The 22,100-nt window shown below is 47.4% G+C and overlaps 2 protein-coding genes across 2 annotated transcripts; both read left to right on the forward strand.

Annotated features, from left to right (window-relative positions):
- The first annotated feature begins 1,074 nt into the window (after positions 1-1,074).
- Positions 1,075-8,224, forward strand: LOC140647013 (N-acetyllactosaminide beta-1,6-N-acetylglucosaminyl-transferase-like). Its single transcript, XM_072851378.1, has 3 exons — positions 1,075-1,801; positions 6,770-6,862; positions 8,034-8,224. The coding sequence occupies exons 1-3, from the start codon at positions 1,102-1,104 to the stop codon at positions 8,222-8,224; spliced, it is 984 nt and encodes a 327-aa protein (XP_072707479.1). The 5' UTR covers positions 1,075-1,101.
- A 9,053-nt stretch (positions 8,225-17,277) lies between these two features.
- On the forward strand, positions 17,278-21,200 carry LOC140647014 (transmembrane protein 14C-like). The gene is made up of 4 exons (XM_072851379.1): positions 17,278-17,440; positions 17,953-18,054; positions 20,051-20,135; positions 20,373-21,200. The coding sequence occupies exons 1-4, from the start codon at positions 17,365-17,367 to the stop codon at positions 20,428-20,430; spliced, it is 321 nt and encodes a 106-aa protein (XP_072707480.1). The 5' UTR covers positions 17,278-17,364; the 3' UTR covers positions 20,431-21,200.
- Positions 21,201-22,100: the final 900 nt, after the last annotated feature.

Below are 22,100 nucleotides of genomic sequence, written 5' to 3' on the forward strand. Positions count from 1 at the left end.
CCTCACCCCTCCACACACATTTTTGCATTCACGTACCCCACTGAAATGAAAATTTATGGTGGCAAAATACAAAATCGAGCCTTTGTACATTTTTAAGGAGGGGTGGTGGTTTTTTTCCGCCATTGTTTCAATTTCATCTTGAAAGAAAATCTCTTCTTCTGAGGACTCCCCCATGTCTTTACCAGCCACCTCCCTCACGTAGACAGGTGGGAGAACTTGTCTCACAGGACAAACAAGAAAACAGACAAACCAGGATTTCAGAGCAAATTGTTTTTGCATGCTGTCTTATGATCCTGGTCACACAAATTCTTGTTGCTGCACAGGGTTAAGAGGTGACCGTGTCCATCCTACCCACATTTGCTCATCAGCTTCTCTCCATCCTCCTAACTCTGACAGCTTAACTCTTTGATTTCTCCCTATTGCAGTTCTGTAAGATGACAAAAGTTGAAAAAAAAAACCAAAACCCAAACAAACCTAATTTACTGTTGGAGAACCTGGAAGGGACTCAAATAGATTGGATGAACATGGGAGTGAAGCCCTGCGTCCATGAGTGGGACTTCTCATGCAGCTAGGAGGGTTGCAAGTGCAGTGGCCACCACCAGAAGGCAGGGCCAGACTGCAGGGCGGACGTACCCTTGCCCCCAGCACTGCCAGCACCAGCCTGGGGGCTCGCTCTGGAAACGCGCCATGAAGGCGGCAGGCGCAGGGAGCACCCTGCGGCGCTGGGCCAGCTGTGGGCGGTGGCAGGACTGCCCTTCCCAAGCGTGGGAGGTGGCTTGCGGCAGTGTGTTTCATGGTCAGCCTTGCGTTTGTGTCCTCTCGGCGTGGGACTGCCTGGGAGGTGCCGGCCGGGCCAGGCGTGGGCCAAGGCTGGCAGTGTGGGCCATGCGGTGGCGGCGGTCAGTGGGGATGCTGGTGGCCGCCACGGTGCTGCTGGGCGCTGCCATGCTGCTGAGGCATGGCAGGCAGTGGGTGGCAAGTGGTGGGAGCTCCCTGGAGGCCATGGCGCTGGAGTGGGCGTGTGGCACACCGCCAGACAGGTGGGCCCCCCGCCTGCAGGGCAGGTGGCTGCGACCAGCGCCGGGGGAAGCGCCCTGCAGCATGTACGTGTCCCGCAGCCACTACATCAGCCGCGCCCTCTCGGCCGAGGAGGCCGCCTTCCCCGTCGCCTACATCATGACCCTGCACAAGGAGTTCGAGACCTTCGAGCGGCTCTTCAGGGCAGTGTACATGCCGCAAAACGTCTACTGCATCCACGTGGACGCCAAGGCGCCGGCCCCCTTCCAGCAGGCGGTGCGGCGCCTGGTGGGCTGCTTCCCCAACGCCTTCCTCGCCTCCCGGGCGGAGCGGGTGGTCTACGGCGGCATCTCCCGCCTGCGGGCCGACCTCCACTGCATGAGAGACCTGCTGGCCTCGGCTGTGCCCTGGCGCTACCTGCTCAACACCTGCGGCCAGGACTTCCCCTTGAAGACCAACCGGGAGATCGTCTGGCTGCTGAAGGGCCTCGGGGGGAAGAACGTCACCCCTGGGGTGCTGCCACCCCCCCACATCACCGCCCGCACCAAATACGTGCACAGGGAGGGGGCCGGGCACAACGCCTCGGGGCTGGTCTTCCCCCGGCTGCGCAAGGCGCCCCCGCCCCACAACATCACCATCTACTTCGGCTCCGCGTACGTGGCTGTCACCCGGCCTTTCGTGGAGTTTGTGCTGCGTGACCAGCGTGCCATCGATCTGCTGGCCTGGTCCGAGGACACCTACAGCCCCGATGAGCACTTCTGGGTGACGCTCAACAGGATCCCAGGTAGGACATCAGGTCCGGGGAGGGCACGGGGGTCCCCACCCCAGGCATCTGCTGCCCCGGCACCTGCTGCCACGTGGCTGTTGCATGGTGCCAGCTCTTTGTGGTGGCCACCATGGCCCACCTCTCCATGGAGGTGTTTCCAGGTGTGGTGCTTGGTGGTGCCCACCAGTTGCTTGTCGCCACTCCTGTTGTTTCACATGGAGAAACAATCAGGCAGGTGACAGCCTGTGTTGGCAGCACTAGTGGCAAGTGAGGAAGGTGTACCGAGCCTTCTTGGGTTTGATGTCCTGGACATTTAACCATTTGGCTGAGCTGTCTTCTGGGGGCAACAGCACCTGTGACTGGGTAAGGGAGGTCCCAGGGGTGGTGGGCTTTGCCGTGTGATGGGTTGAGGGATGCTGCATGCCTTCCTGCTTAGCAGCAGCTGCCCTGCCCTATGAAGACCCAGGGATGCAGCTTGGCATCCACTCTCTTTGGCCATATGTCTCACTAGTCCCATGTGTGCCTCCTTGTACCATCTTGCTTCTCCAAAAGCCACCAAAAGGGGTTGTGAATTTCCTCTCACACACTGGTGGGCTGCACGCCTGCACTCGCAGGGGAGAGGGCATGCGTTTGCCCGCCTATACGTGGCCCAGCCCAAGCCCTGCATGTTTCCCAAACATAAATACATGGCCCCAAAGTCCAGCAAAAGTTATGGTTGATTTCAATCAGGTCTTGCAGATTAATATTCCCAAGGGTGATGTGTACACCATTTCAGGCAGATTTCTGAAGTACAAACTCCTGTGCACCAGCTTATAAAGTGCAGGAGAAAAGCTTGGATCACTTGGTGGCACAGAAGTGTAAAGAAGTTGTCCCCTTCCCTAGCGAGAGATGCCAACAAGGAAGCACAGGCTGCTTCAGGGGACAGGTAGAGACTAGCCTGTTGGCAGCTAGGTTTTAACCAGTGCGTTGGTTTGATCCTGGAATCACAGGTACGGGACTTGGAAGGTCAAGGGAAATCAGGCAGCCTTTTATGCTGCAAGATTTCCAGCCCAATATCGGTTTATGTGTGTGTTACAGAAATGCCAACGCAGTGACTCATTTTGCGTAAGCTGCCTGTGTTTGTCTTCATAATACATGGTAGCCGTGCAAGGAGGAAAGGGAGTGGGCTGCCTTTTGGAGCCAACCCTTTGGAGCCAACGCATACAGATCAACTCTCAGTGGAATTCCAATGGCAAAAAAACAGGAATAGCTTCGCAGAGAAGCAGGTTGTCTTGCCTTTGTCCTGTGAATGAGGCCCAGGCTCTGAAGCAGTGTTTTTCCTGCCTCCAAACCTCCACCACCAAGGGAAGACATGAAATTAAAGGCATCAGAGGGGCTGGCCTGTCTTTCTAGTCACTTGTGCCTGTCTTCACACCCTTCACCCCCAAGCGGTGCAGTTCTGCTGGTGGCTGTTTCTAAGACCTGGTGGCAGCAAACTCATTTCCAGGGCAGTGCTCAGTACTGCTGCCCGCAAGCTGGCTCTTCCACCCTCCTTGTTTTCGGAGACAAAACTCTGCTAACCTCGATGGAGTGGGAGACGAGAGCTGGACGAAAGTAGAGTGAGCAACTCATGCCAAAGTTTATATTAACTTTCACCATCAGCACTGCTTTTCAGACAAACTGCATTTATAAGAACAGGACCTCAGAACAGCTTCTGAATCTGAAATCAGTCGCTCAAACAAATATTTAACGGAAAATGTGGTAAATCAAATTTTTTTTGCAGTGCTGAGCTACACTTTCGCCCACTCTTTAATTAACTTACAAAAATGTCTAGTTTACTCAATCTGGGGGATGGTGAATAATGTGAAGTCAGTAGTTTTATATTCCTGGAAGGCAGTGCCTTCCAGTGTTTTTGTGGATGTCCTGGGGTTGTTCCTGTTTTGTCAGTCATCCTTCTGCTTTCCCACTGTGTCAGCATTTTCCAAGTCTTTCCGCACACTACATTTACTGCCATCTGTTATGAACAGGTTTTTAATTTGGGATAGTAATGCATGTCCCAGGCCATTTAAAGTGTTTATCCCCTGCCATCACTGCCTCTTTTTGTCTTTTATAAAGTGCTATCTTTAGCTTAATGCTTTCTGCAGAAGAGTAACGTTTTCTGAATTTTCCCCAGGACAAAACCACACTTTTTGGCATGTTATTTTATTTGATAATGGCCCAATATACAGAGGGGGAGAAATAAAGTCATGAAGTTCTGGTTATAGCTGCCACATATCTCTGTTTATGGCAAAGTGGTATGGTGGTTCTGCTGTTGGTTCATACAGTCTTTTTGCATCTGAGATAAAAGTCATGACTCGGTATTTGCAAACAACCATCCTTACTTACCAGGAACAAGCTATCCTTAGAAACACAGAGCAAAGCAAGCAAACAGAAAAAAACCCTTACGTTTAACCTTTCTCCCATCCCATTTCTCAAAAAAACCCAACCCCAACCCCACCCCCCCCGACATTATACAGTGCCTTTAGGGTCTCATTTGTCCTTCACTGCGCTTCTCTTCAAGCTCACAAGCAAAATAGTTGTTGGGTTATGGTAACTGTAGAGGTACTTTACTTGTTGCCATCTAGGAAAGGAACGGGAAAAAAAAATAGTAACAAAATCTTACTTTGCTTTCACCTTTATCTTTTACAAAACACCAAGGTTAGGATGATGACACACTCTCAGCTACTGTTTCGGCACCGAGGGCTTCCTGCGTGTGCTGCAATCACCAGCTGAAATTGTGCTTTACAGAACTGCTGGCAAATCACCCCGGTTAGGGTTGTGGTTAACCAGCAAAATAAATAGCATATATTAATACACATTTTAAATGAAGTTATGAAAATCAGGAAGAAGGGATAATTAGCCTTAAAGAAAGAGAGAGGTCAGAACTGGAAATTAAAATGTCACTTTTATTTTAGTTAAAATCATATTTGAAGGGCTTAGGTTCCCTGTCTTTGCACAGGTCCCACAACTCCTAACCAGTGCTATTATGCATTTCATACAAGCTCTAAAAGGCTTTGTTCTCATCTCATTGTAAATCAAGGAAAATGGCTATCTTTTCAGTATACAGAGTTAGTACAAACGACAGATAATAATGCAAGCGTTATGAAGATGTTTTCATAAAAAGCTGCATGGTTCCCCCCCTGCCACTCGTACAAGTGTTTCCTTCAGAAGGAAAACGGGAGGAAGTAGGAGTAACAGGCTTTAAATATCCCTACTAAAAATCTGGAAAAAAAACCCTTGAACATGTTTATCTGTTAAAACAGCTTAACTTTTGCACCAGCTATGATTAGGCTGTTACCATGGGTTATTAGTATGTATTCATAGTAATAATACTTGACACTGTTATCACTATCGGACTCCCCACCCCCTGTGTGTACAACAGAGATTGACAAAAATCGCAGAGTTTTGCTACCGAGGAGGGCTATCTGCTACGGGGGGCTCTGGGATAGGGGCTAAGCTTCAGTGGTGCATGAGTGGCACAGAGCAGCGATGCTGCAGCGTGCCTTGTCACCCCCTCGGCTCCAGCCTCCCGCTGCGTCGGGGAGCGCAGGGAGCGGCTGGGTTGGTACAAATCCTCTCCTCCCCGGTCACCGGCACCAGTCAGTGCTGGCGCTTCTGCTGCAGTTGTTAAAAAGCTTGAGTCCCAGGTACTCCCCAGCGGTAACGCTGCAGTAATTCTTTGCATTTGAGAAAGTCAGGCTTTTCCTTTGCTTTCAGCTTTGTCAGGAGAAAGCAGAAATAACGTCTGTGTTTTTGCACCTGCTGGCATGCATGTTGGCTCCCCACACGTTGCCTGTTCTGCCTTTTGATAGCTCAGGTACAGCATCGGTCATTGCTTGCTAGGCAGGAAAGAATAAAAGATGGTTATTTTTTTCCAAGCGGGCAAATAAGTTGTATACAAGTGTTTGTGCTATAGTGAGAAATTGGGGCTTTTCCAGCTTTTCTTAGTGAAAAGGTTTGTATATCGAGTGGCAATTACACAGTCCATATCGTTTTGTTCTTCAACAACTGATTGAGCCAATAAGAAAGATAAAATTTGCTGAAAGGGAGGAGTTCATAGAAAGCTTTTATTATTTTTTACCTTTGCTTTTTTTTTTTTTCCATATTCTGAAGACAGTTTTAGGAAGGACTTCAATAAATGTCTTTCACCGAATTGAATATGATAGTGCAGTACAGATCAGGCACGGAGGTTTCCCTAGCTCTACTTTCCTGATCAGCTCTTGCTTTCAAAGGCAAAGACTTCATCCCATGGCAATGGTCTGTTATGGTTATTGCCTTGTGCTGAAGATACTGAAATTCCCTTGACTGACAGCAGTTGCCTACATGTTGCCTGTTTACTCTTCAGCAAATACCAACCACTGAATGTTCAGCATTTCCCCCTTAATTACTTAAAATGGATGTTTGCCAGGTTATAGCAGGACTTGATAATTTACTGATGAGGAGAGGGCCTCTTACCAGTTTATCTCCTAGATAGGTCCTGTGATCTGCCTAGACTTATATGTATTATTATATAACATTATAGGCTATAATTGAGTTTCAACAGCTCCATCCAGTTATACCATGCTTGAATTTGTTCTGTTAGTCTCTTTTCTTTAAAAAAAAAAAGACAGGATTTACCACTAAATTAATATAAAGGTATTATGTGTCGGTGGCCCAGTGTTCAAATAGCCTTTGGCAGTGCTGGTTGGGAAGGTTACATGAGTGATCGTACATGCATGCAGTATCATACTGAGGCTGTTGCAAAAGAGGGATTTTTATTTCTCAAGTGAAATGTTTAGGTCTCTTGGGCTAACATCTGTTTTACGTCATGATGGCTGCTTTCAATGAAGAAACATTGGCATCTGTTGATGCATATTTCTAAGTATTTCATCCCAGTTCTGTGGAGCAAGGTCTCAGAGAGTGGACATAAACCTGAACACAGAGCTGTTAAAAGGACTAATTATTTGATTTTCTGTTACCTAATTGCAGGCGTCCCGGGCTCCATGCCCAACGCATCATGGGAAGGTGACCTGAAAGCAGTGAAGTGGATTGATATGGAAGACAGACATGGAGGTTGTCATGGTAATATGTACATTTTTCTCCATTTCTTCTTCCTGTTCATATAGTGAAAAACACTCGACTGTTGTTCCTGTACTCCTACAGCCTCTAATCATAGTGTTAGACAGTCTTTAGACAGCACTTCATTGGAGAGAAGAGATTAAAAAGGAGTCATGTCCTTCATAGTCCATATGTGAATAATAGCAGCCACATAAACAGTGAGAAAGCTGGAGCAGTTGCTTCTTCATCAGGAATTTTATAGCATATATCAGCCTTGGAAAGGGGGATATTTGGCAGCGCTTAGGGCTCACATGAGTTAGCTGACTATCTTCTTGAAGGCCTTGGGGGGAATTTTCTTGCAGGTGGGTGGGAATAGCCCACGTGTATGTCCCACGCTGGGACGCAGATGTGCTAGAGCCAGCAGCAGTGTGCAGGGCAGGTGTCCTGTGTGAACTTGGACAAATCCCAGCTCTCAGTTGGGCACCGATGCCTGCTAGAGCCACAGCTAAGGAGCTGCGGGCTGTTGATGATGGTTGAGCTTTGAGTTTTCCTATGTCACATTACTTCATGACGTGACATTAGCAGTAGATAATCTTCTGTATGGCACATTTAATTTTTCAGTCACTGGTTTGTCCATTGTGTACTGCTACTACTTCTGACATACCCAAGTGGGATGAGAAAGGGAATGCCAAAATGCTAATGATACACATTTTATTTCAAGAATTCTTAATCCATAACATAGTTATTTGTGTTGAGGAGAAAAATTTTGAGAACTTCAGTCAGCTTCAGTTACAGCAGTTTCACATTGGCATAACAACATTGAAACCAGTGAAATTACACCAATATCACCCAGAATTATTTAGTGGAAAATCTAGTATGAGTAAAAGTATCGGTTCCTCTTCACTGACAGAAGGAAATTCCCCTTTGCTGTGTTTCAGCCTTGTCTGAGAAAGAGTCTCAAGTTGTAACACTTCTTTTCTGTGCTATCGCCTTGTTTTGCTCATTAATTATTCTGAAGTAACTTTCTTCATTTCATCCCATTATTCATACTTATTCCCATTGCATGTCCACTAGGTCTTTTAGCATGTTTGTTGTGTAGGAAATTATTTATAGTGGCTTTGCAGATAAAACTTCTCAAAAAGAATGATTTGGATCCTTGATTCTGACATTGCTTTTCTTCTTTTTCTTTTGGCAGGCCATTACGTCAGAGGCATTTGTGTATATGGAACAGGTGACCTCAAGTGGCTTTTTAACTCCACCTGTATGTTTGCGAATAAGTTTGAGCTTAAAACATACCCCCTGACTGTGGAGTGCCTGGAGCTGAGACATCGGCAGAGAACCTTGTCCCAGAGTGAGGTCCAGGTGGAACCCAACTGGTATTTTTAGCTAGCAAAACCCCAGGCTACAACATCAATAAAAGCGGTCAAGAGAATAGCAGCAGCAATCTTAATTTCTGCTGTGCCAGAAGCATAAACTCATGAGATGGGTTTCTTTAGGATGTTCTGTAGATGCAGCTTGGGTCAGCTTGTCTCACTCTGCCTGCAAATCTCACCTTCCACTTAGCACCCGGAGACCAAAGCGCGAGAGATCCAAAAAGAGACACCAGGGCAAAGCTCCTCTTGCAGCTGGAGGAGCTTTGCACTTTTGCCATTTTTAATGGGCTGTTTTCCAGCCCCAACTTTTGTCTTGGTACACTGTCATTGCTATCTTTTTCTATAAAAATATAAACAGAGTCAAGCATCCCTGGCGCTTTGCGTGTCTAAAAGACAAGTGTGCACATTTGGTAAGCAAAAAGGTAATGAGACACAGCCAGCAAGATCTTAAAAGCAGGAACCCAACTGCTGGCTATACATACAGATACCGTTTTGTCAAAGATACTGATATTTAGTGCAGAGAACTGACAGAAAAGTACTGGAAATGGAATAAAGATACTGCACTTCCCAGATCTTACCTGCCCTTTAAATATCTGTCGGGACAAGGTTTGTAAGAGAAAACAGCATCTTCTACTAGATCAATGGGTGTGGTTAGAAAAATCAGATAGGCTTTCAGGCACAGGAGCCCTTCTCCATGTCTGAAAAACAGGGGCTTGCATATTTGTCTTACTTGGCCAGCTAACAGAACTGGAAAAAATTAAAAAACTGTACACACAGATTTTGGCCCACCAGTGTCCTTAGATCATCATATGTAAGGACGCAGCGGGAGAGAGGGAAAGCGGGGAAGGAAGTAGCAATATAAATATTTTCAGGACTGAAAGAACAGTAACTTGAGCTTTGGCAGTAACTCAGTAATTGGGTCATATTTTGATATGGCAGAAGCCTTCTTCCCAAGTTTACTTCCTTTCATCTTCATATAATGGTTAATGCACGTACTTAACCTTGGGGTTCACTTCCTCACAGCCCTATTTTTATTCCCCAATAACAGCCACTAGAGGGAGGCCATCAAATAGCTCAGCAGATTTTCCCTTCCAAGGCTACATAACCCTTTCAAGCACACAAAATCTCAACAGACTAGGCGTGCCACAGAGAAAAATCAGTGCTCGGGAATATTTTAGTATGGCAAACAGAAGGAACCAGTTACGGGTATCGGTCATTGTGTAAAAAACAAAGCAAGGAAGCAAAACTATGAATGCTTCTTCCTGTAGCTATGACGGTTGTATTTATGCAGCATTTTAGCAACACTGTTGAGTGACCTAGTCAGCAGCCCGGAGGCAGTATAAATCGGGATGCCTGAATCTAAGGAGAGTGTGTTCTGCTCTCCTGTCTCTCTTCTGAACAAGCGATGATGGCTCAAAAAGTACCTCTTGAATAACAGCAATTTACCACCAACTTTATTAAACCATTGCTAATTTCAGGGTCTTTTAACAAACTGGGTTGCAAACTGCAGCAGTTCAGAAATGACAACGCATCATATTTAGATGTCCTGAAGCATGGCTGGTAACCCCCAGGGAAGGTTCTGAACAGGCAGGATCTGCCTCAGTCAGCTTATTCTGCATTTATAGCTGCCAACACCTAATAACGCAGATCCCTGCAGAAAGGCACCGAGAATTTACCTCCAGAGCAGAACTTTTGTGGAAATCCTGTTCAGTTTTTTGGGGAGGGGAGAAGAAGAGGGCTTGGCTAACTTGCTGCCATGGTAGTAGCTGAAGAGAGAAGTATTTTGGAGAGAGTCATTCTTTTAAAGAGGGAGTTTTAGGGTGTCCAACTTGAGAGGTCTGGAACCAGCCCCCTTTGTTTTATCAAGCTGAATATTCCCCAGATTGAAACATCCCAAATAAAATAAAGGCATTCTCACCATTTTCTGTGAATATTTAAAGTAGCACAGAGTACAAACAAGATTACTTTTCATTGTTCAGACTCTGCAGGCAAATGGCAAAATATCACTCAACAGCAGAAGCAGTAAGCTAAGCAGTTTGAAACTATGTCTATAAAAGGGCTAGTGTACTCTGAGCCTGAACAAATATAGGTATTTTAAAACTGGGTTTTATTACCTAAACAGGTAATTTGCAGTAAGAACCCAGAAAAAACAGCTGGTTAGTCTGTTGAGAGACCTCACTTTCTGTCCAGCCATGATTTAGAGGGTTGTTTTTTTTCATGAATGCTACTCCATGTTATGTTTTTCTGGAAGTCAATTAACTTGTTTTCATTGGGGTGCAACACCTGCCTCATCAGCCTCTTCTTTTTTTTTTTAAGAAAGAACATTACAGTTAATCACCGTTTGCAAAGTGATGTGGAATGAAAAAAGGGAACAGAACAACTTCTGGCAGCCAGGCTCAAGAAATGCATCTGAATGAATGTGCCCTAACAGTATTAGCAGTACTTTGGAATAGCAGTAAAAGACAGGGAGAGATGAAAAACTGGAGGAGGTGGCTGGTAAGAAGGACTTTAAGGAGAGTTAGGCTCCTGAGCACAACAGTAACAATAGTGATTCAGTTCAGCAACTGCGGTGCATCTCCATAGAGGGAGCTTGCTCTCTGAGTAACGCACGTCTGTACCTCCTTGTTTTCTACAGTTATGACAAGGGTGGGGAAAAAAGTAAACTCTTTCCCAGTGCAACTTGTAGCTGCCTTTCTGAATCAGTATGAACAGCGGAGCAAAGTTTTCAGTTCTGTTCAGTCGCTCACTCAGAAGCTGACCGTGACGAGGCACGTAAAGAACTTGCTCTCTCTAACGGGATTTCCAAGTAAGTCAGACTTTCCATTGAAGTCAGTTTGACTTGCTTAGACAACCCACTGGATGCCTTTCTGCTTATTGAGCTCCTAAAGGCTTTTATATGCCTCGCCCAAGGAGCCAAAATATCCCTGTAAAATTTAAGGCATGTGCAACTGCAGACTTTTGACTTTGAGGACAGTGAAACAAGCACGGGAACAGGCTGTGCAGGGAGGCCGTGCAGTCTCCATTCTTGGAAGGGCTCAGGACCCCACTGGACAAAGCTCTGAAGTCATGACAAGTACATCTGCACAGGCTGTCATCACTTTGGGATTAGGATTCATGCCTGTGAATGAAAATCATCAGTCCCCTTTCCTCAGCCTTTGTGTACTCCTAACATTAAGGACATTTTTATATACTGTATGATGCTGTATGAGCAGCTCCATGACCCTGCAAACTTCTGTGCCTGTTCTAGATACTGCAATATTTTTCCTTCATTCCCTAGCACCTCAGATGTTCAAAATACTAAAAATGAGTGAGAGAAGGAGGATGCATTCCTCTTTTGTCACTCCATACGTGAGGTAGGAAGGAGAGGACATTTGGAGGAGCACTTCTGCACCTTCTTTCAGTGGAGGGAAGAGACATCACTATGGCTTCACCCCTTGCTTGCTGTTGTCTAAGCCTAGGACGAATCTTGGACTCATCATCGGGATTTGTTTAACTGGTCTATTAATGCAAAGAGGCAGTTATGCAAGACATGGAGTACTCTTGCTATGTGGCTGTACAGCATAGTAGTTGGGCTTGCAATGGGATGTATGAGCTGAGAGGCCTGGTGCTTGTTAAGTCTCAAATTAAGTGGAACTTTCTCCCACAGGGTTTTAAAGCATCTGTTGGGAGTGAGAGCTGAGAGTTTCTTCCCAAACTTTCATCTTCCTAAGACACACTGTTTCTTCACGTCCAGTATGCACCGTCAGGTGCTCGTTTTCCACCCCACAGAGCAAGCACCGTGAAGTTAATACAGCAGCTGAGACACTACTTAGCTCCCAGGGCCTGATCCAAGTCAGCAGAAAGGGCTGCAGATCAGGCTGAGCTGGCGCAGTCAGTGCTCAGCATGGGGTGATGAGCAGAGCTGCTGTAGACGGAGACCCTGTGGCCATGCATTCCCCAGAGCCAGCCAACATCAGCAGGAGCTGCAGTTTCAGGCTTACACGACGTGCGTGGCCTCAAGGTCTGTTCCCTGTTGTGAATAACTTGCAGGGTTCACGCTATTTCTCTTTCAGCTGAACACACCCAAATACTTCCAAAAATCCCCCATCCCTAGGGAGATGTATGCTCTGTGTGTACCTGCAACATCGGAGGTGTGCGCAGAAGCCAAAAATGTCCGGTAGCACGATGTGCCAGGCTGCAGAAATTGTGAAAGAGTTCCCGGGAGCACAGTTGTGAGAGTGGGTCCAAGAAAAGCAAGATACAGTGCTGTGCCTCATAATTTTCACTGCAGGGCTCAAGCCTGCTATTGCAAACCAGGCATCTGCGCAAATGCTAGGGCGGTGGTCTAGAGGCCTGAATTAAATTCCCTGGCAGCAGGTCCACAAGCAGGATATTTTGAAGAGAAGGGAGGGCAAGTCTTAGGCCTAGCTCATGGCTCGATGTCTGGCAGCAGTGCTGCAAAAGCCAGCCTAAACCAGCAGCCTCCCAGCCCTTCCATTCCTACTCCTGCTAGATTTTTCCACGTCCTAGCTGTATCAGTTCCTCTACCAAGAAGCCAAGCAGTACTTGTGTCAGCCCAAAAGAAGGGGTGGCAGAGATGATCCCAGGATTAGGAGCCAGGCAGCTGCTCAAGTTGAGTCTAGTGACAAAAAGAAAAAAAGGGAAAAAAAAAGGAAAAATAAAAAAAGAGAGGTTTACCAAGGTATCCTTTTAACTTCACTTAAGGAACGAAAGGAAAGCAATGTGGATATATTCATGTTTTCAGTTTTACCACTACTATTAGGCATCACCTTAGAGATCATATAGTAGCCAACTAATATGGGTCCAATATTGGACTCCCCCCCAAATGAATAACAGAAATGGTATAAAAGAAAGGAGAGATGACACTGAAGTTGCAGAACAGAGCAAAAGCCAAGCACACTCTAATGGGCTTGTGGTCTGCTTTGCTTTGCTCTCTTGCAATATCCCACTCCTCTGTTAAAGTATACTGCCTTGTCCTGCAAACCGTGTCTCACTTAATTTGTGGGCACCGCAGCTACCACAAACCCACCATTCTGGCACCCACAACTGCAAGACTGAAGCTTTGATGCACATGAATAAATCATTGCATAGCCACAGGAGGCATAAAACTAAAGTAGCCAGTAGGACTGTCTTTCTCACTGGCTTCTGAGTCAGCTGCTGGCTTCTAATCCAGTTAAAGCATGAAAGACTCTGGTCGGCCTGACTTCTGTGAGCTGTGAAGTCAGCAATTATGTCAGCAACACCAAACAATGAATTAAGTAGAAGCTGCAGGTGCTGCAAACATCACGGAGGATGGTGTCAAGATCTGCCCGTTAGCACACACTGACTCAGAGGTCAAGATGCTGTGTTACACCGTGACGTGCAGGAATACAACATCCTCAGCTTCCACCAGGAACCAGCCTATTGACATACAAACATCTAACTAACACAACATCTTGTCATAAGGCTTAAAAAAAGTTTTACTGGCATTGCTCCACATCAGAGAGGCACTTTTGCTGATCCTTTGCAAATAAATTCATTCTTAATGGATTTGAATGAAGATGGATTTGCATTGCTCCAGATCCACAGTGCCACCCTATAGCTACGGTTTTCCTTACCATTTGCTTCCTCTCCCCACACCAGAGAAGCCAGGGATGATTCATACCTTTGCTAAGGACCATCCAAGAAATGGTCATTGCCTAGCACATCCTGCTGGCTCATGGCTGGTCACTGCCAGCAGAAATTTTAAGGTGGCACCGTGGCGGTTTGCGATGTGAGCTGAAGGCTCACTCGCAGGAATGATAAACAACTGGCTGGTGTCTGAATGTCATTTTTGGGAGGGGCACCTGAAGCGGCTGGAAATAGGCACTAGAAGTAGGCCTAGAAATAGGCACTCAAGGCAAAACAATGGCATCAAGTAGGTAACAGGTAAACCTTACTATCTGATCTGATTAGGTGTGTCAAACCAAAAGCAAAGGTCCTGCTTTAAACAAAGGAGCCAGACTGGTTTTGATCAGCAAGTCATTGCAGACAGTCATTAGCACCATATTGGCTAGATGTTTCAAGCTCCACTGCAAACCCTGTGTGCCTAAAACACAAATATTGGCAGCGCATCTAATAGCACAGAAATGCAAACCAAGCTGTCTCCACAAAAGACGGCAAGCTTCTGCAGATGTGATCCATAGTCTTAGCCTTTTCCATGCTCCCATTAAGGGCAGTAGAGGAGGTCTTAAGAGGATATATGGAGCTCAGAGCAAGGGGGACCGGAGAACATGGGGAAGGCGAGGACAACTGAAAAGATAGAGAAAACCTTAGGACGAAAGTGGGGAGGAGGTAGGAGAAGGAAAACAAAGAAGGGAAAAGGAAAACACAGCACATGAGAGAATGAACTGAGAATGTGAAGAGCTGATAAGCTAAATAGGATAAAAATACTGTTTTGGTAAGTGTCATTCATTCAGTGTAAGCCTTCTTTTCCACATAACCTGGAGCAAACTGCTGGTTTGCCACAGAGCTCATAAAACTGCAATAGGTGGCCCTTTTTGGTTTTGTTTTGTTTGTTTAGTGAAAGCCTGACAACTGTATTAACTTTCTCTTGGTCAAAATATGTTTGTGCTAGTCCTTTAACCATTCATATACAACAGAACAAAGATGCAGCCTGCACACCTCTTCTTCAGAGTCTTTTATAGAAGCAAGCGTGGAGGAAAGTTCATTGCCTTGTGAGGGAATTGGTCTGACCATAGTTTGAAGCGTGCAAGCTTCAGATCTTCTGATTTTTTTTCCTTGCAAATATATTCAGGCCCAAGCATAGCTACCACCAGTAGTGCAGTTGGGGAAAAAAACCCCACAAAGCAGAAAGCATGATCGACCAGTCATTTGTGTTGTGCTACAGGCAAGCCTTGAAACTTGCCAAGTTCGGTAAACCTTTGGGTACACATTAATGAACGCGCTCTGCCAGGGGTCAGAAGGTAATTTGTTTCTTGTGTCAGGTGGCCCTCATGATATTTTCCTTTCTGTAAAATACATAAAAGATGTTGTCACAAGCACAAACCTCAGTGCTCAGTTCTCAAAACACAGCTGGGAAGAAAGGAGGCAGAGATCAGCCAGAAAACTTGCACCAACCTCATGGAGTTTGTGTCACACCGAATCATGGCCCTGCTGAAGTTGGAAGGGACCTCTGGAGACTACCAAGTCCACCCCTCCTTTCTCAAAGCACAGTCAACTTGCTCAGGGCTGTGTCCAGTTAGGTTTTGAATATCTCCACAGATGGAGGCTCCACAGCCTCCCTGAGCACCTCTTCCAGCATTTGGCTGCCTTCACAGTGAAAACTATTTTACTGAAGTTTAAATGGAATTTCCTGTATTTCAGCTTGTGCCCATTGCCCCTTGTCCAGTCACCATTGAGAAGACCCTGTCTCCGTCTTCTTTATTTTTCTCCATCAGATATTTACACACATTGGTACGATGCCCCTGAGCCTCCTCTCCTCCAGGCTAAACAGTCCCAGCTCTCTCAACCACTTCTTGTATGAAAGATGCTCCGAGCTGTTAATGATCTTCATAGCCGTTTGCTGGACCTGCTTCAGTATGTCCCTGTCTGCCTTGCACTGGGGAGCCCAGGCCTGGACCCAGCACTCCAGCTGTGTCTCACCACAGAGCAGACGTGAAAGATCACCTCCCTCGACCTGCCTAATGCAGCTCAGGGTGCCATCTACCTTCTTTACTGCAAGGGCATGTTGCTGCCTCATGGGCAACTTCTTGTGACACCCTGGGACCCCCAGGACCTTTCCTGCAAAGCTGCTCTCCAGCCGATCGGTCCCAGGCACCTCTGCAGCTCCAGACCGGGAGAGCTGCACCCTCCCTCAGGAGCGGGGACTGCATCCAGTGCAGTGCCCAGGCAGCCTCTCCATGTGGTGCCGGGAATTGTGCCCTGGAGCACATCACCGCCATCGCTCCACACGTGCACACTGTTGTCAGCAGAGCTTCCGCGGAATCCAGATGTCTTCTTTTGACATCTATATAGGGCTTACGTAGCAAGGTTGCGGTAGCGGGGGGCTGCAAGGGTGGCTTCTGTGAGAAGACACCGGGAGCTGCCCTCATGCTGGACAGAGACAGCTCCAGATGGCTCCAGGAGAGATCCACCGCTGGCCAAAGCTGAGCCCATCAGCAATGCTGCTGGCACCTCTGTAGTAACATAGTTAAGAAAGGGTAAAAACACTGCGCAGCAGCAGCTGCTGAGAGAGAGGAGTGAGAAAACATGAGAAAAACAGCCCTGCAGACACCCAGCTCGGAGCAGGAGGGGAGGAGGAGCAGGGATTCCCTGGCAGCCCCTGGAGAAGACCGTGGTGATGCAGGCTGTCCCCTGCAACCCACGGAGGACCACGGGGGAGCAGATATCCACCTGCAGCCCGTGGAGGACCCCACGCTGCAGCAGGTGGACATGTCCTGAAGGAAGCTGCAGCCTGTGGAGAGGAGAGGAGCCCACGCAGGAGCAGGTTTGCTGGCAGGACCTGTGGCCCTGTGGGGGACCCACACTGGAGCAGTCTGTCCATGAAGGACTGTACCCCACGGAAAGGACCCACGCTGGGGCAGTTTGTGAAGTGCAACCCGTGGGAAGGACCCACGCTGCAGCGGTTTGTGAAGGGCTGTCTCCCGTGGGAGGGGCTGCGCGCTGGGTAAGGGAACTGCGGGGGGAGGAAGGAGCAGCGGAGATGAGGCATCACGGACTGACCGCAACCCCCACGCCCCATCCCCTGGGGAGTCCGAGCGATGCTGAGCCTGGGAAGAAGGGGAGGAGGTGGTTTTGGTTTGGTTTATTTCCCACTTTCCTCCTCTGTTATTAATTGGCAATAAATGGAGTCAATCCCCCGAAGCCGAGCCTGTTGTGCCCGTGTCGGGAACGGGTGAGTGATCTTCACTCCCGCGGCACCGCAGGACGGGACGTGCTGCAGCCCGCGCACCCAGCCCGCCTCCTCGGAGGGGCTGCGGCGGGGCTGCCCCCCCAAAATGCCCCTCAGCCCCGGCGCCGGCAAGGCGGCGGGCGGCCGCCCAGAGGAGCGGCCTCCCCCCGGGTGCCCGTCACGGCCGGCGGGCGGGACCTCCGGGAGAGGCGGTGCCGCCGCGGGGAGGGCGGCCCAAGGTCGGAGCGGGGCGGCGGGGCCAGGCCCGGCGCTGCCCGCAGATGGAGTACGACTGGCTGGGCTTCGGCTACGCGGCGCTGGTGGCGGCGGGCGGCGTCGTCGGCTACGCCAAGGCAGGTGGGTGCCGGCGGCGGCGGGGGCCTGTCCCGCTCCTGCCCGCAGGCAGGCCTCCGCTCCGCCCGCCCCGGCCCCGGCCCCGGCCCCGGCCCCGGCCCGGCGGCGGGTGTCCGAGCGCTTCGGGAGGGAGGGCTGCGTCGCTGCCGGGCCGGCCTCGGGCTTAAGTCGCGCCCTGGGAGGTGCGGGGTGTCTGCCGACCCCTGAGCGCCCCGCGGGGGGCTGCCGCCTCGGCCGGGGCCGCGGGAAGCTCGGCCGCAGGTCCTGGTCCGCGGCGGGGAGGGACCCCGGCAGCCGTGCTGAATCCTTGCTGCATGGAACCGGTGCTCGGCTGAGGTCTGCAAAGTCGCTTACTAATAAAAAGCCCCACTCCAATGTCTTTTGTTTGGTTAGGTTGGGTTTGTGACTTTTTTTTTTTAGTAGCGAATGTGAGCTTACAGGTGCTTTTGTTTGGTTTGCAGACTTGCTTTCTATGTGTTCTTTCACTAACTGCTTTATCTTTCATTTCATTCAAGGCAGCGTCCCTTCTCTAGCAGCTGGCCTTCTCTTTGGTGGCTTAGCAGGAATAGGTGCCTACCAGCGCTCCAACGATCCCAAGAATGTGTGGCTTTCCCTCGGTAAGTTTGCTCGGCACCCAAGTACTAAGCGTTACTGGTAGCAGTGGGAATAGTAAGCTTTTTTCTAGCACGTTGTGGCCTATCTGTGCCCTTTTATTTATACAAATGTTGTAAGTGGTGGCAGGACCTCCTGCCCGCAGCCAGGAGGTATTTGTGTAAGAGCACGGTACCAGGTTCTAAGACCTAGGCTGTCCTTCTGGAAACCAGAGGTGGGGAGAAATACCTGTCTCCTCTGCCAGACGAGATACCGTGTTCAACTAAGGTAGGCACAGGAAACGTACGTGAAAAACGTTTGGCTGTGAAGCAGCATTTTTAGTCTGTGGTCATGGAGTAGGCATTTTAGCAATAGTGAAAGCACTGTGACAAGCAGGATGTGGCCTTATGGAATATTGCTTTGGACGAGCATCTCAGAAGAGCAGTATGTGTTTTAATGCATCATATGCTGTGGAAGAAACAGTCTGAAGTATATAAAAGAAAGGAGGGAACGATCTCTTCTCCTTGCTTATGGTAGATGGGACAAGAAGTTGTGGGCTTAGCTTGCAGTTAACCCTTCAGGTGAAGGAGAAGATAAAATGACAGTGGAAAGCATTATGAAGCACTGGAAGAGATCAGGTGAACCTCAGGGACTTCCATCACTGCAGGACTTTAATAACTGGTTAGACCAGTATCTGTCAGGAATTGATCTAGGTTAGCCTAGGTGATCTAGGAATTGCACTAGGTTAGCCTAGGTGGCCTCTTGAGGTTCCTTCTAGTTCTGTAACTACGCCATAGTATTATTAGTGTTATGATACTATAGCATTACAGTGATTTAAGACTACTTAAAACGAATGGGACTTGATCACATAATGTGCTGAAAGGCTTTGTGAAGGCCCTGGTAGATACTGCAGAGGACCAAACTGCCTTGTCAGTAAGGAATGAAATGTAAAACACAGCTCAGTAAGAAGCAAAGTTTCCACTTGCAAACTTTCTCTTCCACTCTGGCGTGCCGTGGGAGTGGCTGTGCATCTCCAGCACGAGTTTTTAGGCAGTGTCATGACAGAAAGATGAGCAGCTTCCTCATATCCTGATGCGGTGCATGTGGTGCAAGTGGACCTCTTAAAAGGGTGTTGTGTCCCAGTTTAGTACAATTCTTTATTCGTCCATTCCTCCTCGGCCCTGCTGCGATACGCTGTTGCGGCTCCTGCAACCTTTAGGTTGGTCACAGTACATCAAGGGTAGAAATCCAGAAAAAGAACCTGGACAGAGTATCTTTAGAATACCTTTTGCCCTGTCTGATGCAAACAAACTTGAAGCTTTGGAGAAAGGTATACAACACCTCCACCTGCCTTTCTTCTTCGAAGAAACAATGGCCCTGTAACTTTTATGTGAATATTGATGGGATTTTTTTTTCCAGATTTAGAGATTATATCATTTGGAGTAATGTTTAAAATGATAGTCGCTCTTTCAGTTTGATCCCTTAGATTGCTTTCTGTTTGCTAATTCATATTTTCAGGTGGGGTTGTTTTATTTCTAGTTGTAGTATTTAGTGCCACCTTCCAGTTCAGAATGTCACAGAGAAACGGGAACTGTAATAATATTTGCCTCCCACATAGCGAACTTTGTCACCGCCCCAGCTTCCTGGCAGTTTTGAGCCTATATGTATTCAGGGAAATAATCATTCTTCTGCAAGTAGGGAGAAACTGAGGGGAGAGTTAGTGATCTGCCCAGAGGATTGGAGGTTGTGGGCGATTAGACAGTGGTCTCAACCCTGATGAGATCTACTCGCTTCTAACGAGCAGTGGAGTATGGCTACCAAAGCTGCCGAGAACCTTGCAACAGCTCTGCTGCTTAACAAAAATAAGTAAAATGTTTGTGTACGCTTCCTTGAGGAGAGGAGGGAGGCATTCCTGTCTGTAGACATAGGCCTGTTTGGTTGGCACTGCTAAATGTCCAAGCGTTGCAGTGCTGCGCTGGTGTTTCTATTTCAAATAGATCTGACTGGGCTTCTTTTCAACAGTGGCGTCTGGAACCTTGTCTGCTGTTATGGGAATGAGATTTTACAACTCCAGAAAAGCAATGCCTGGGATAATTGCTGGTGCCAGGTAGTCACCTGTCTTTTGTTCTTGTCTGTATTTTTGAATAGGCATTTTATTTAACTTATTTGTGGATTATATTGTTTTAAAAATGTTATGTGGTAAGTTCTATGAAAAATGAAATCTTATGGTGGAGTTCAGCTAAATGAAATCATGTCAATGTTTTCTTCCTTCTTGTTCTTTATGGGATTTTTGCCTCCCCCCCCCCCCCTTTTTTTTTTTTATAACAACTATTCTGTTCAACAGTTTACTGATGGTTGGACGGCTTGGACTGCAGATCATGGAAAAGCCTCTTAAGCCATAAGTCTGCGTCAAGTCACTTGAAGATACGTGATTGAGAAGCCTGAAAATGCAACTGCCTAAATGTGCTACACAAAAGTGGAAAAGGCACGGCTGTCTGTGCATTGTATTTTTCATATCCTAACGTACGTGGGTTGTGTTTTTAAAGGACCGACATCAAGAGCCCTTGTTATGTCTTCCAAAATGGTATTTGTCTTAACATTTTCTGCACTGTGAAGTAAGAAAATATGAGTATAGCATTAGTTTAGCTTCTGGTCCTGCAACTTACTGTAGGCAAAGACCTCTTGGCACTTGTATACAGTCAGTTGCAGGATTGAAGCTCAAATGTACATCTGGACTTGTCATTCTAAAATAATCTATACCTCTAAAACAAGGCGAGAGGAGTTGCCAATTTGTCCCTAGTAATTAATATAACAGACATGCTTATTATGTTACCTCTCCCCTTCCACTTCCCTGCCAGTTTCTCTCGTCATCATGTTTGTCAGTCAGGGCCTTTGTTCTCCCAGCACTGTGCGTTAGAACCTGGTCCCACAAAACACAATCATGGAGCAGGCTGTCAAGGTTCTGCTGTAATGCAATGAATGTGAACCTGTTACTTGCAATCGCTTGTAAGCAAAAGTGCCCAGCTAAATGTAATTTGTTTCACTTTTACAGATATTATTAATAAATCAAAAATATACTTTATTAGATAATGCTGAATTGTAGGCATAGCTCTTGCATTTAGTGAGAATTAAAATCTTATTCTAAATAAACCAACAAATTATTATTACAAACTTTTGCGTTCTACACAACTATTTTTTTTTCTTTAATTGTTCATCTGGGTTGGTACAGTTTGGTGCCTTTCCTGCAGGGTGTCTGGATATATTTGTGAACACGGATTGTATAAATTACCTCTATTCTATTCCCTGAATCTAGTGACTTGTAATTACTAAAAATCCCATGAACTGGGCGGAAGTGTAGAGAACAAAAGCATACAGACCATATATTCAGACAAGTGTTACATTAAAATTTTTTTTTTTTTTCTTTTCCTGAGAGGAATCATCTGTTTCAGATTTGAAAAATGCTCTATGAAAGTTTATTTAAAGACTGAAGTGCTCAGTTGATTGGTCTTTGTCCTCAGTTGGTTCCCTTGATGCCCAAAATAATTCTAAATATCAACCTGCCATGCAGAAGTAATCCTGGGAGCTACACATGGATGGTAATATATCCCTTCTCTGGCGTCATTTAACTTACATCCCTTTCTGCACAGACCCTGAGCTTCGATTTCCTCAACCTTTCTTCTTTAGTGGCTGGTATGGGGAGAGATAGAAGCAGTGGGATTGATCTGTTAGATTGGTGAGACTCTGGAGTTGCTCAGAGTTCTCCAAATATCAGGCTAGTACCTTAGCAGGGGGGTGACATCTTGTGGTCTTCCTTCCTTCCTTCCTTCCTTCCTTCCTTCCTTCCTTCCTTCCTTCCTTGTTGCAGCAGAACAGGCAGGGCAGGGACCTCACACTGCCTGAGCAGGAGGCACAGAGCTAGTCCGGTGGCAGTAGCCAGGCTCTGCCAGCAGTGCAGTGGTTTGCCAGGCAAGTCGCAGTGATGGGGCAGGGCTGCGGTCAAGCCAGGATGCCAAGTCACCAGCCCGGGTTCCAGATTGGCAGGGACGCGGCCAGGCACGGGAACAGCTGCCGC

This window comes from Ciconia boyciana, chromosome 2 (assembly GCF_034638445.1).
Source record: "Ciconia boyciana chromosome 2, ASM3463844v1, whole genome shotgun sequence".
Taxonomy (NCBI): domain Eukaryota; kingdom Metazoa; phylum Chordata; class Aves; order Ciconiiformes; family Ciconiidae; genus Ciconia; species Ciconia boyciana.

Excerpts from the sequence above, each read along its gene's own strand:
- LOC140647013 (XM_072851378.1), top strand. The coding sequence starts at position 1,102 with ATGTACGTGTCCCGCAGCCACTACATCAGCCGCGCCCTCTCGGCCGAG. Across the intron at positions 1,802-6,769 it reads GACGCTCAACAGGATCCCAG|GCGTCCCGGGCTCCATGCCC; the intron begins GTAGGACATCAG and ends ACCTAATTGCAG. Across the intron at positions 6,863-8,033 it reads CAGACATGGAGGTTGTCATG|GCCATTACGTCAGAGGCATT; the intron begins GTAATATGTACA and ends TTCTTTTGGCAG.
- LOC140647014 (XM_072851379.1), top strand. The coding sequence starts at position 17,365 with ATGGAGTACGACTGGCTGGGCTTCGGCTACGCGGCGCTGGTGGCGGCG. Across the intron at positions 17,441-17,952 it reads CGTCGGCTACGCCAAGGCAG|GCAGCGTCCCTTCTCTAGCA; the intron begins GTGGGTGCCGGC and ends ATTTCATTCAAG. Across the intron at positions 20,136-20,372 it reads GGGATAATTGCTGGTGCCAG|TTTACTGATGGTTGGACGGC; the intron begins GTAGTCACCTGT and ends TCTGTTCAACAG.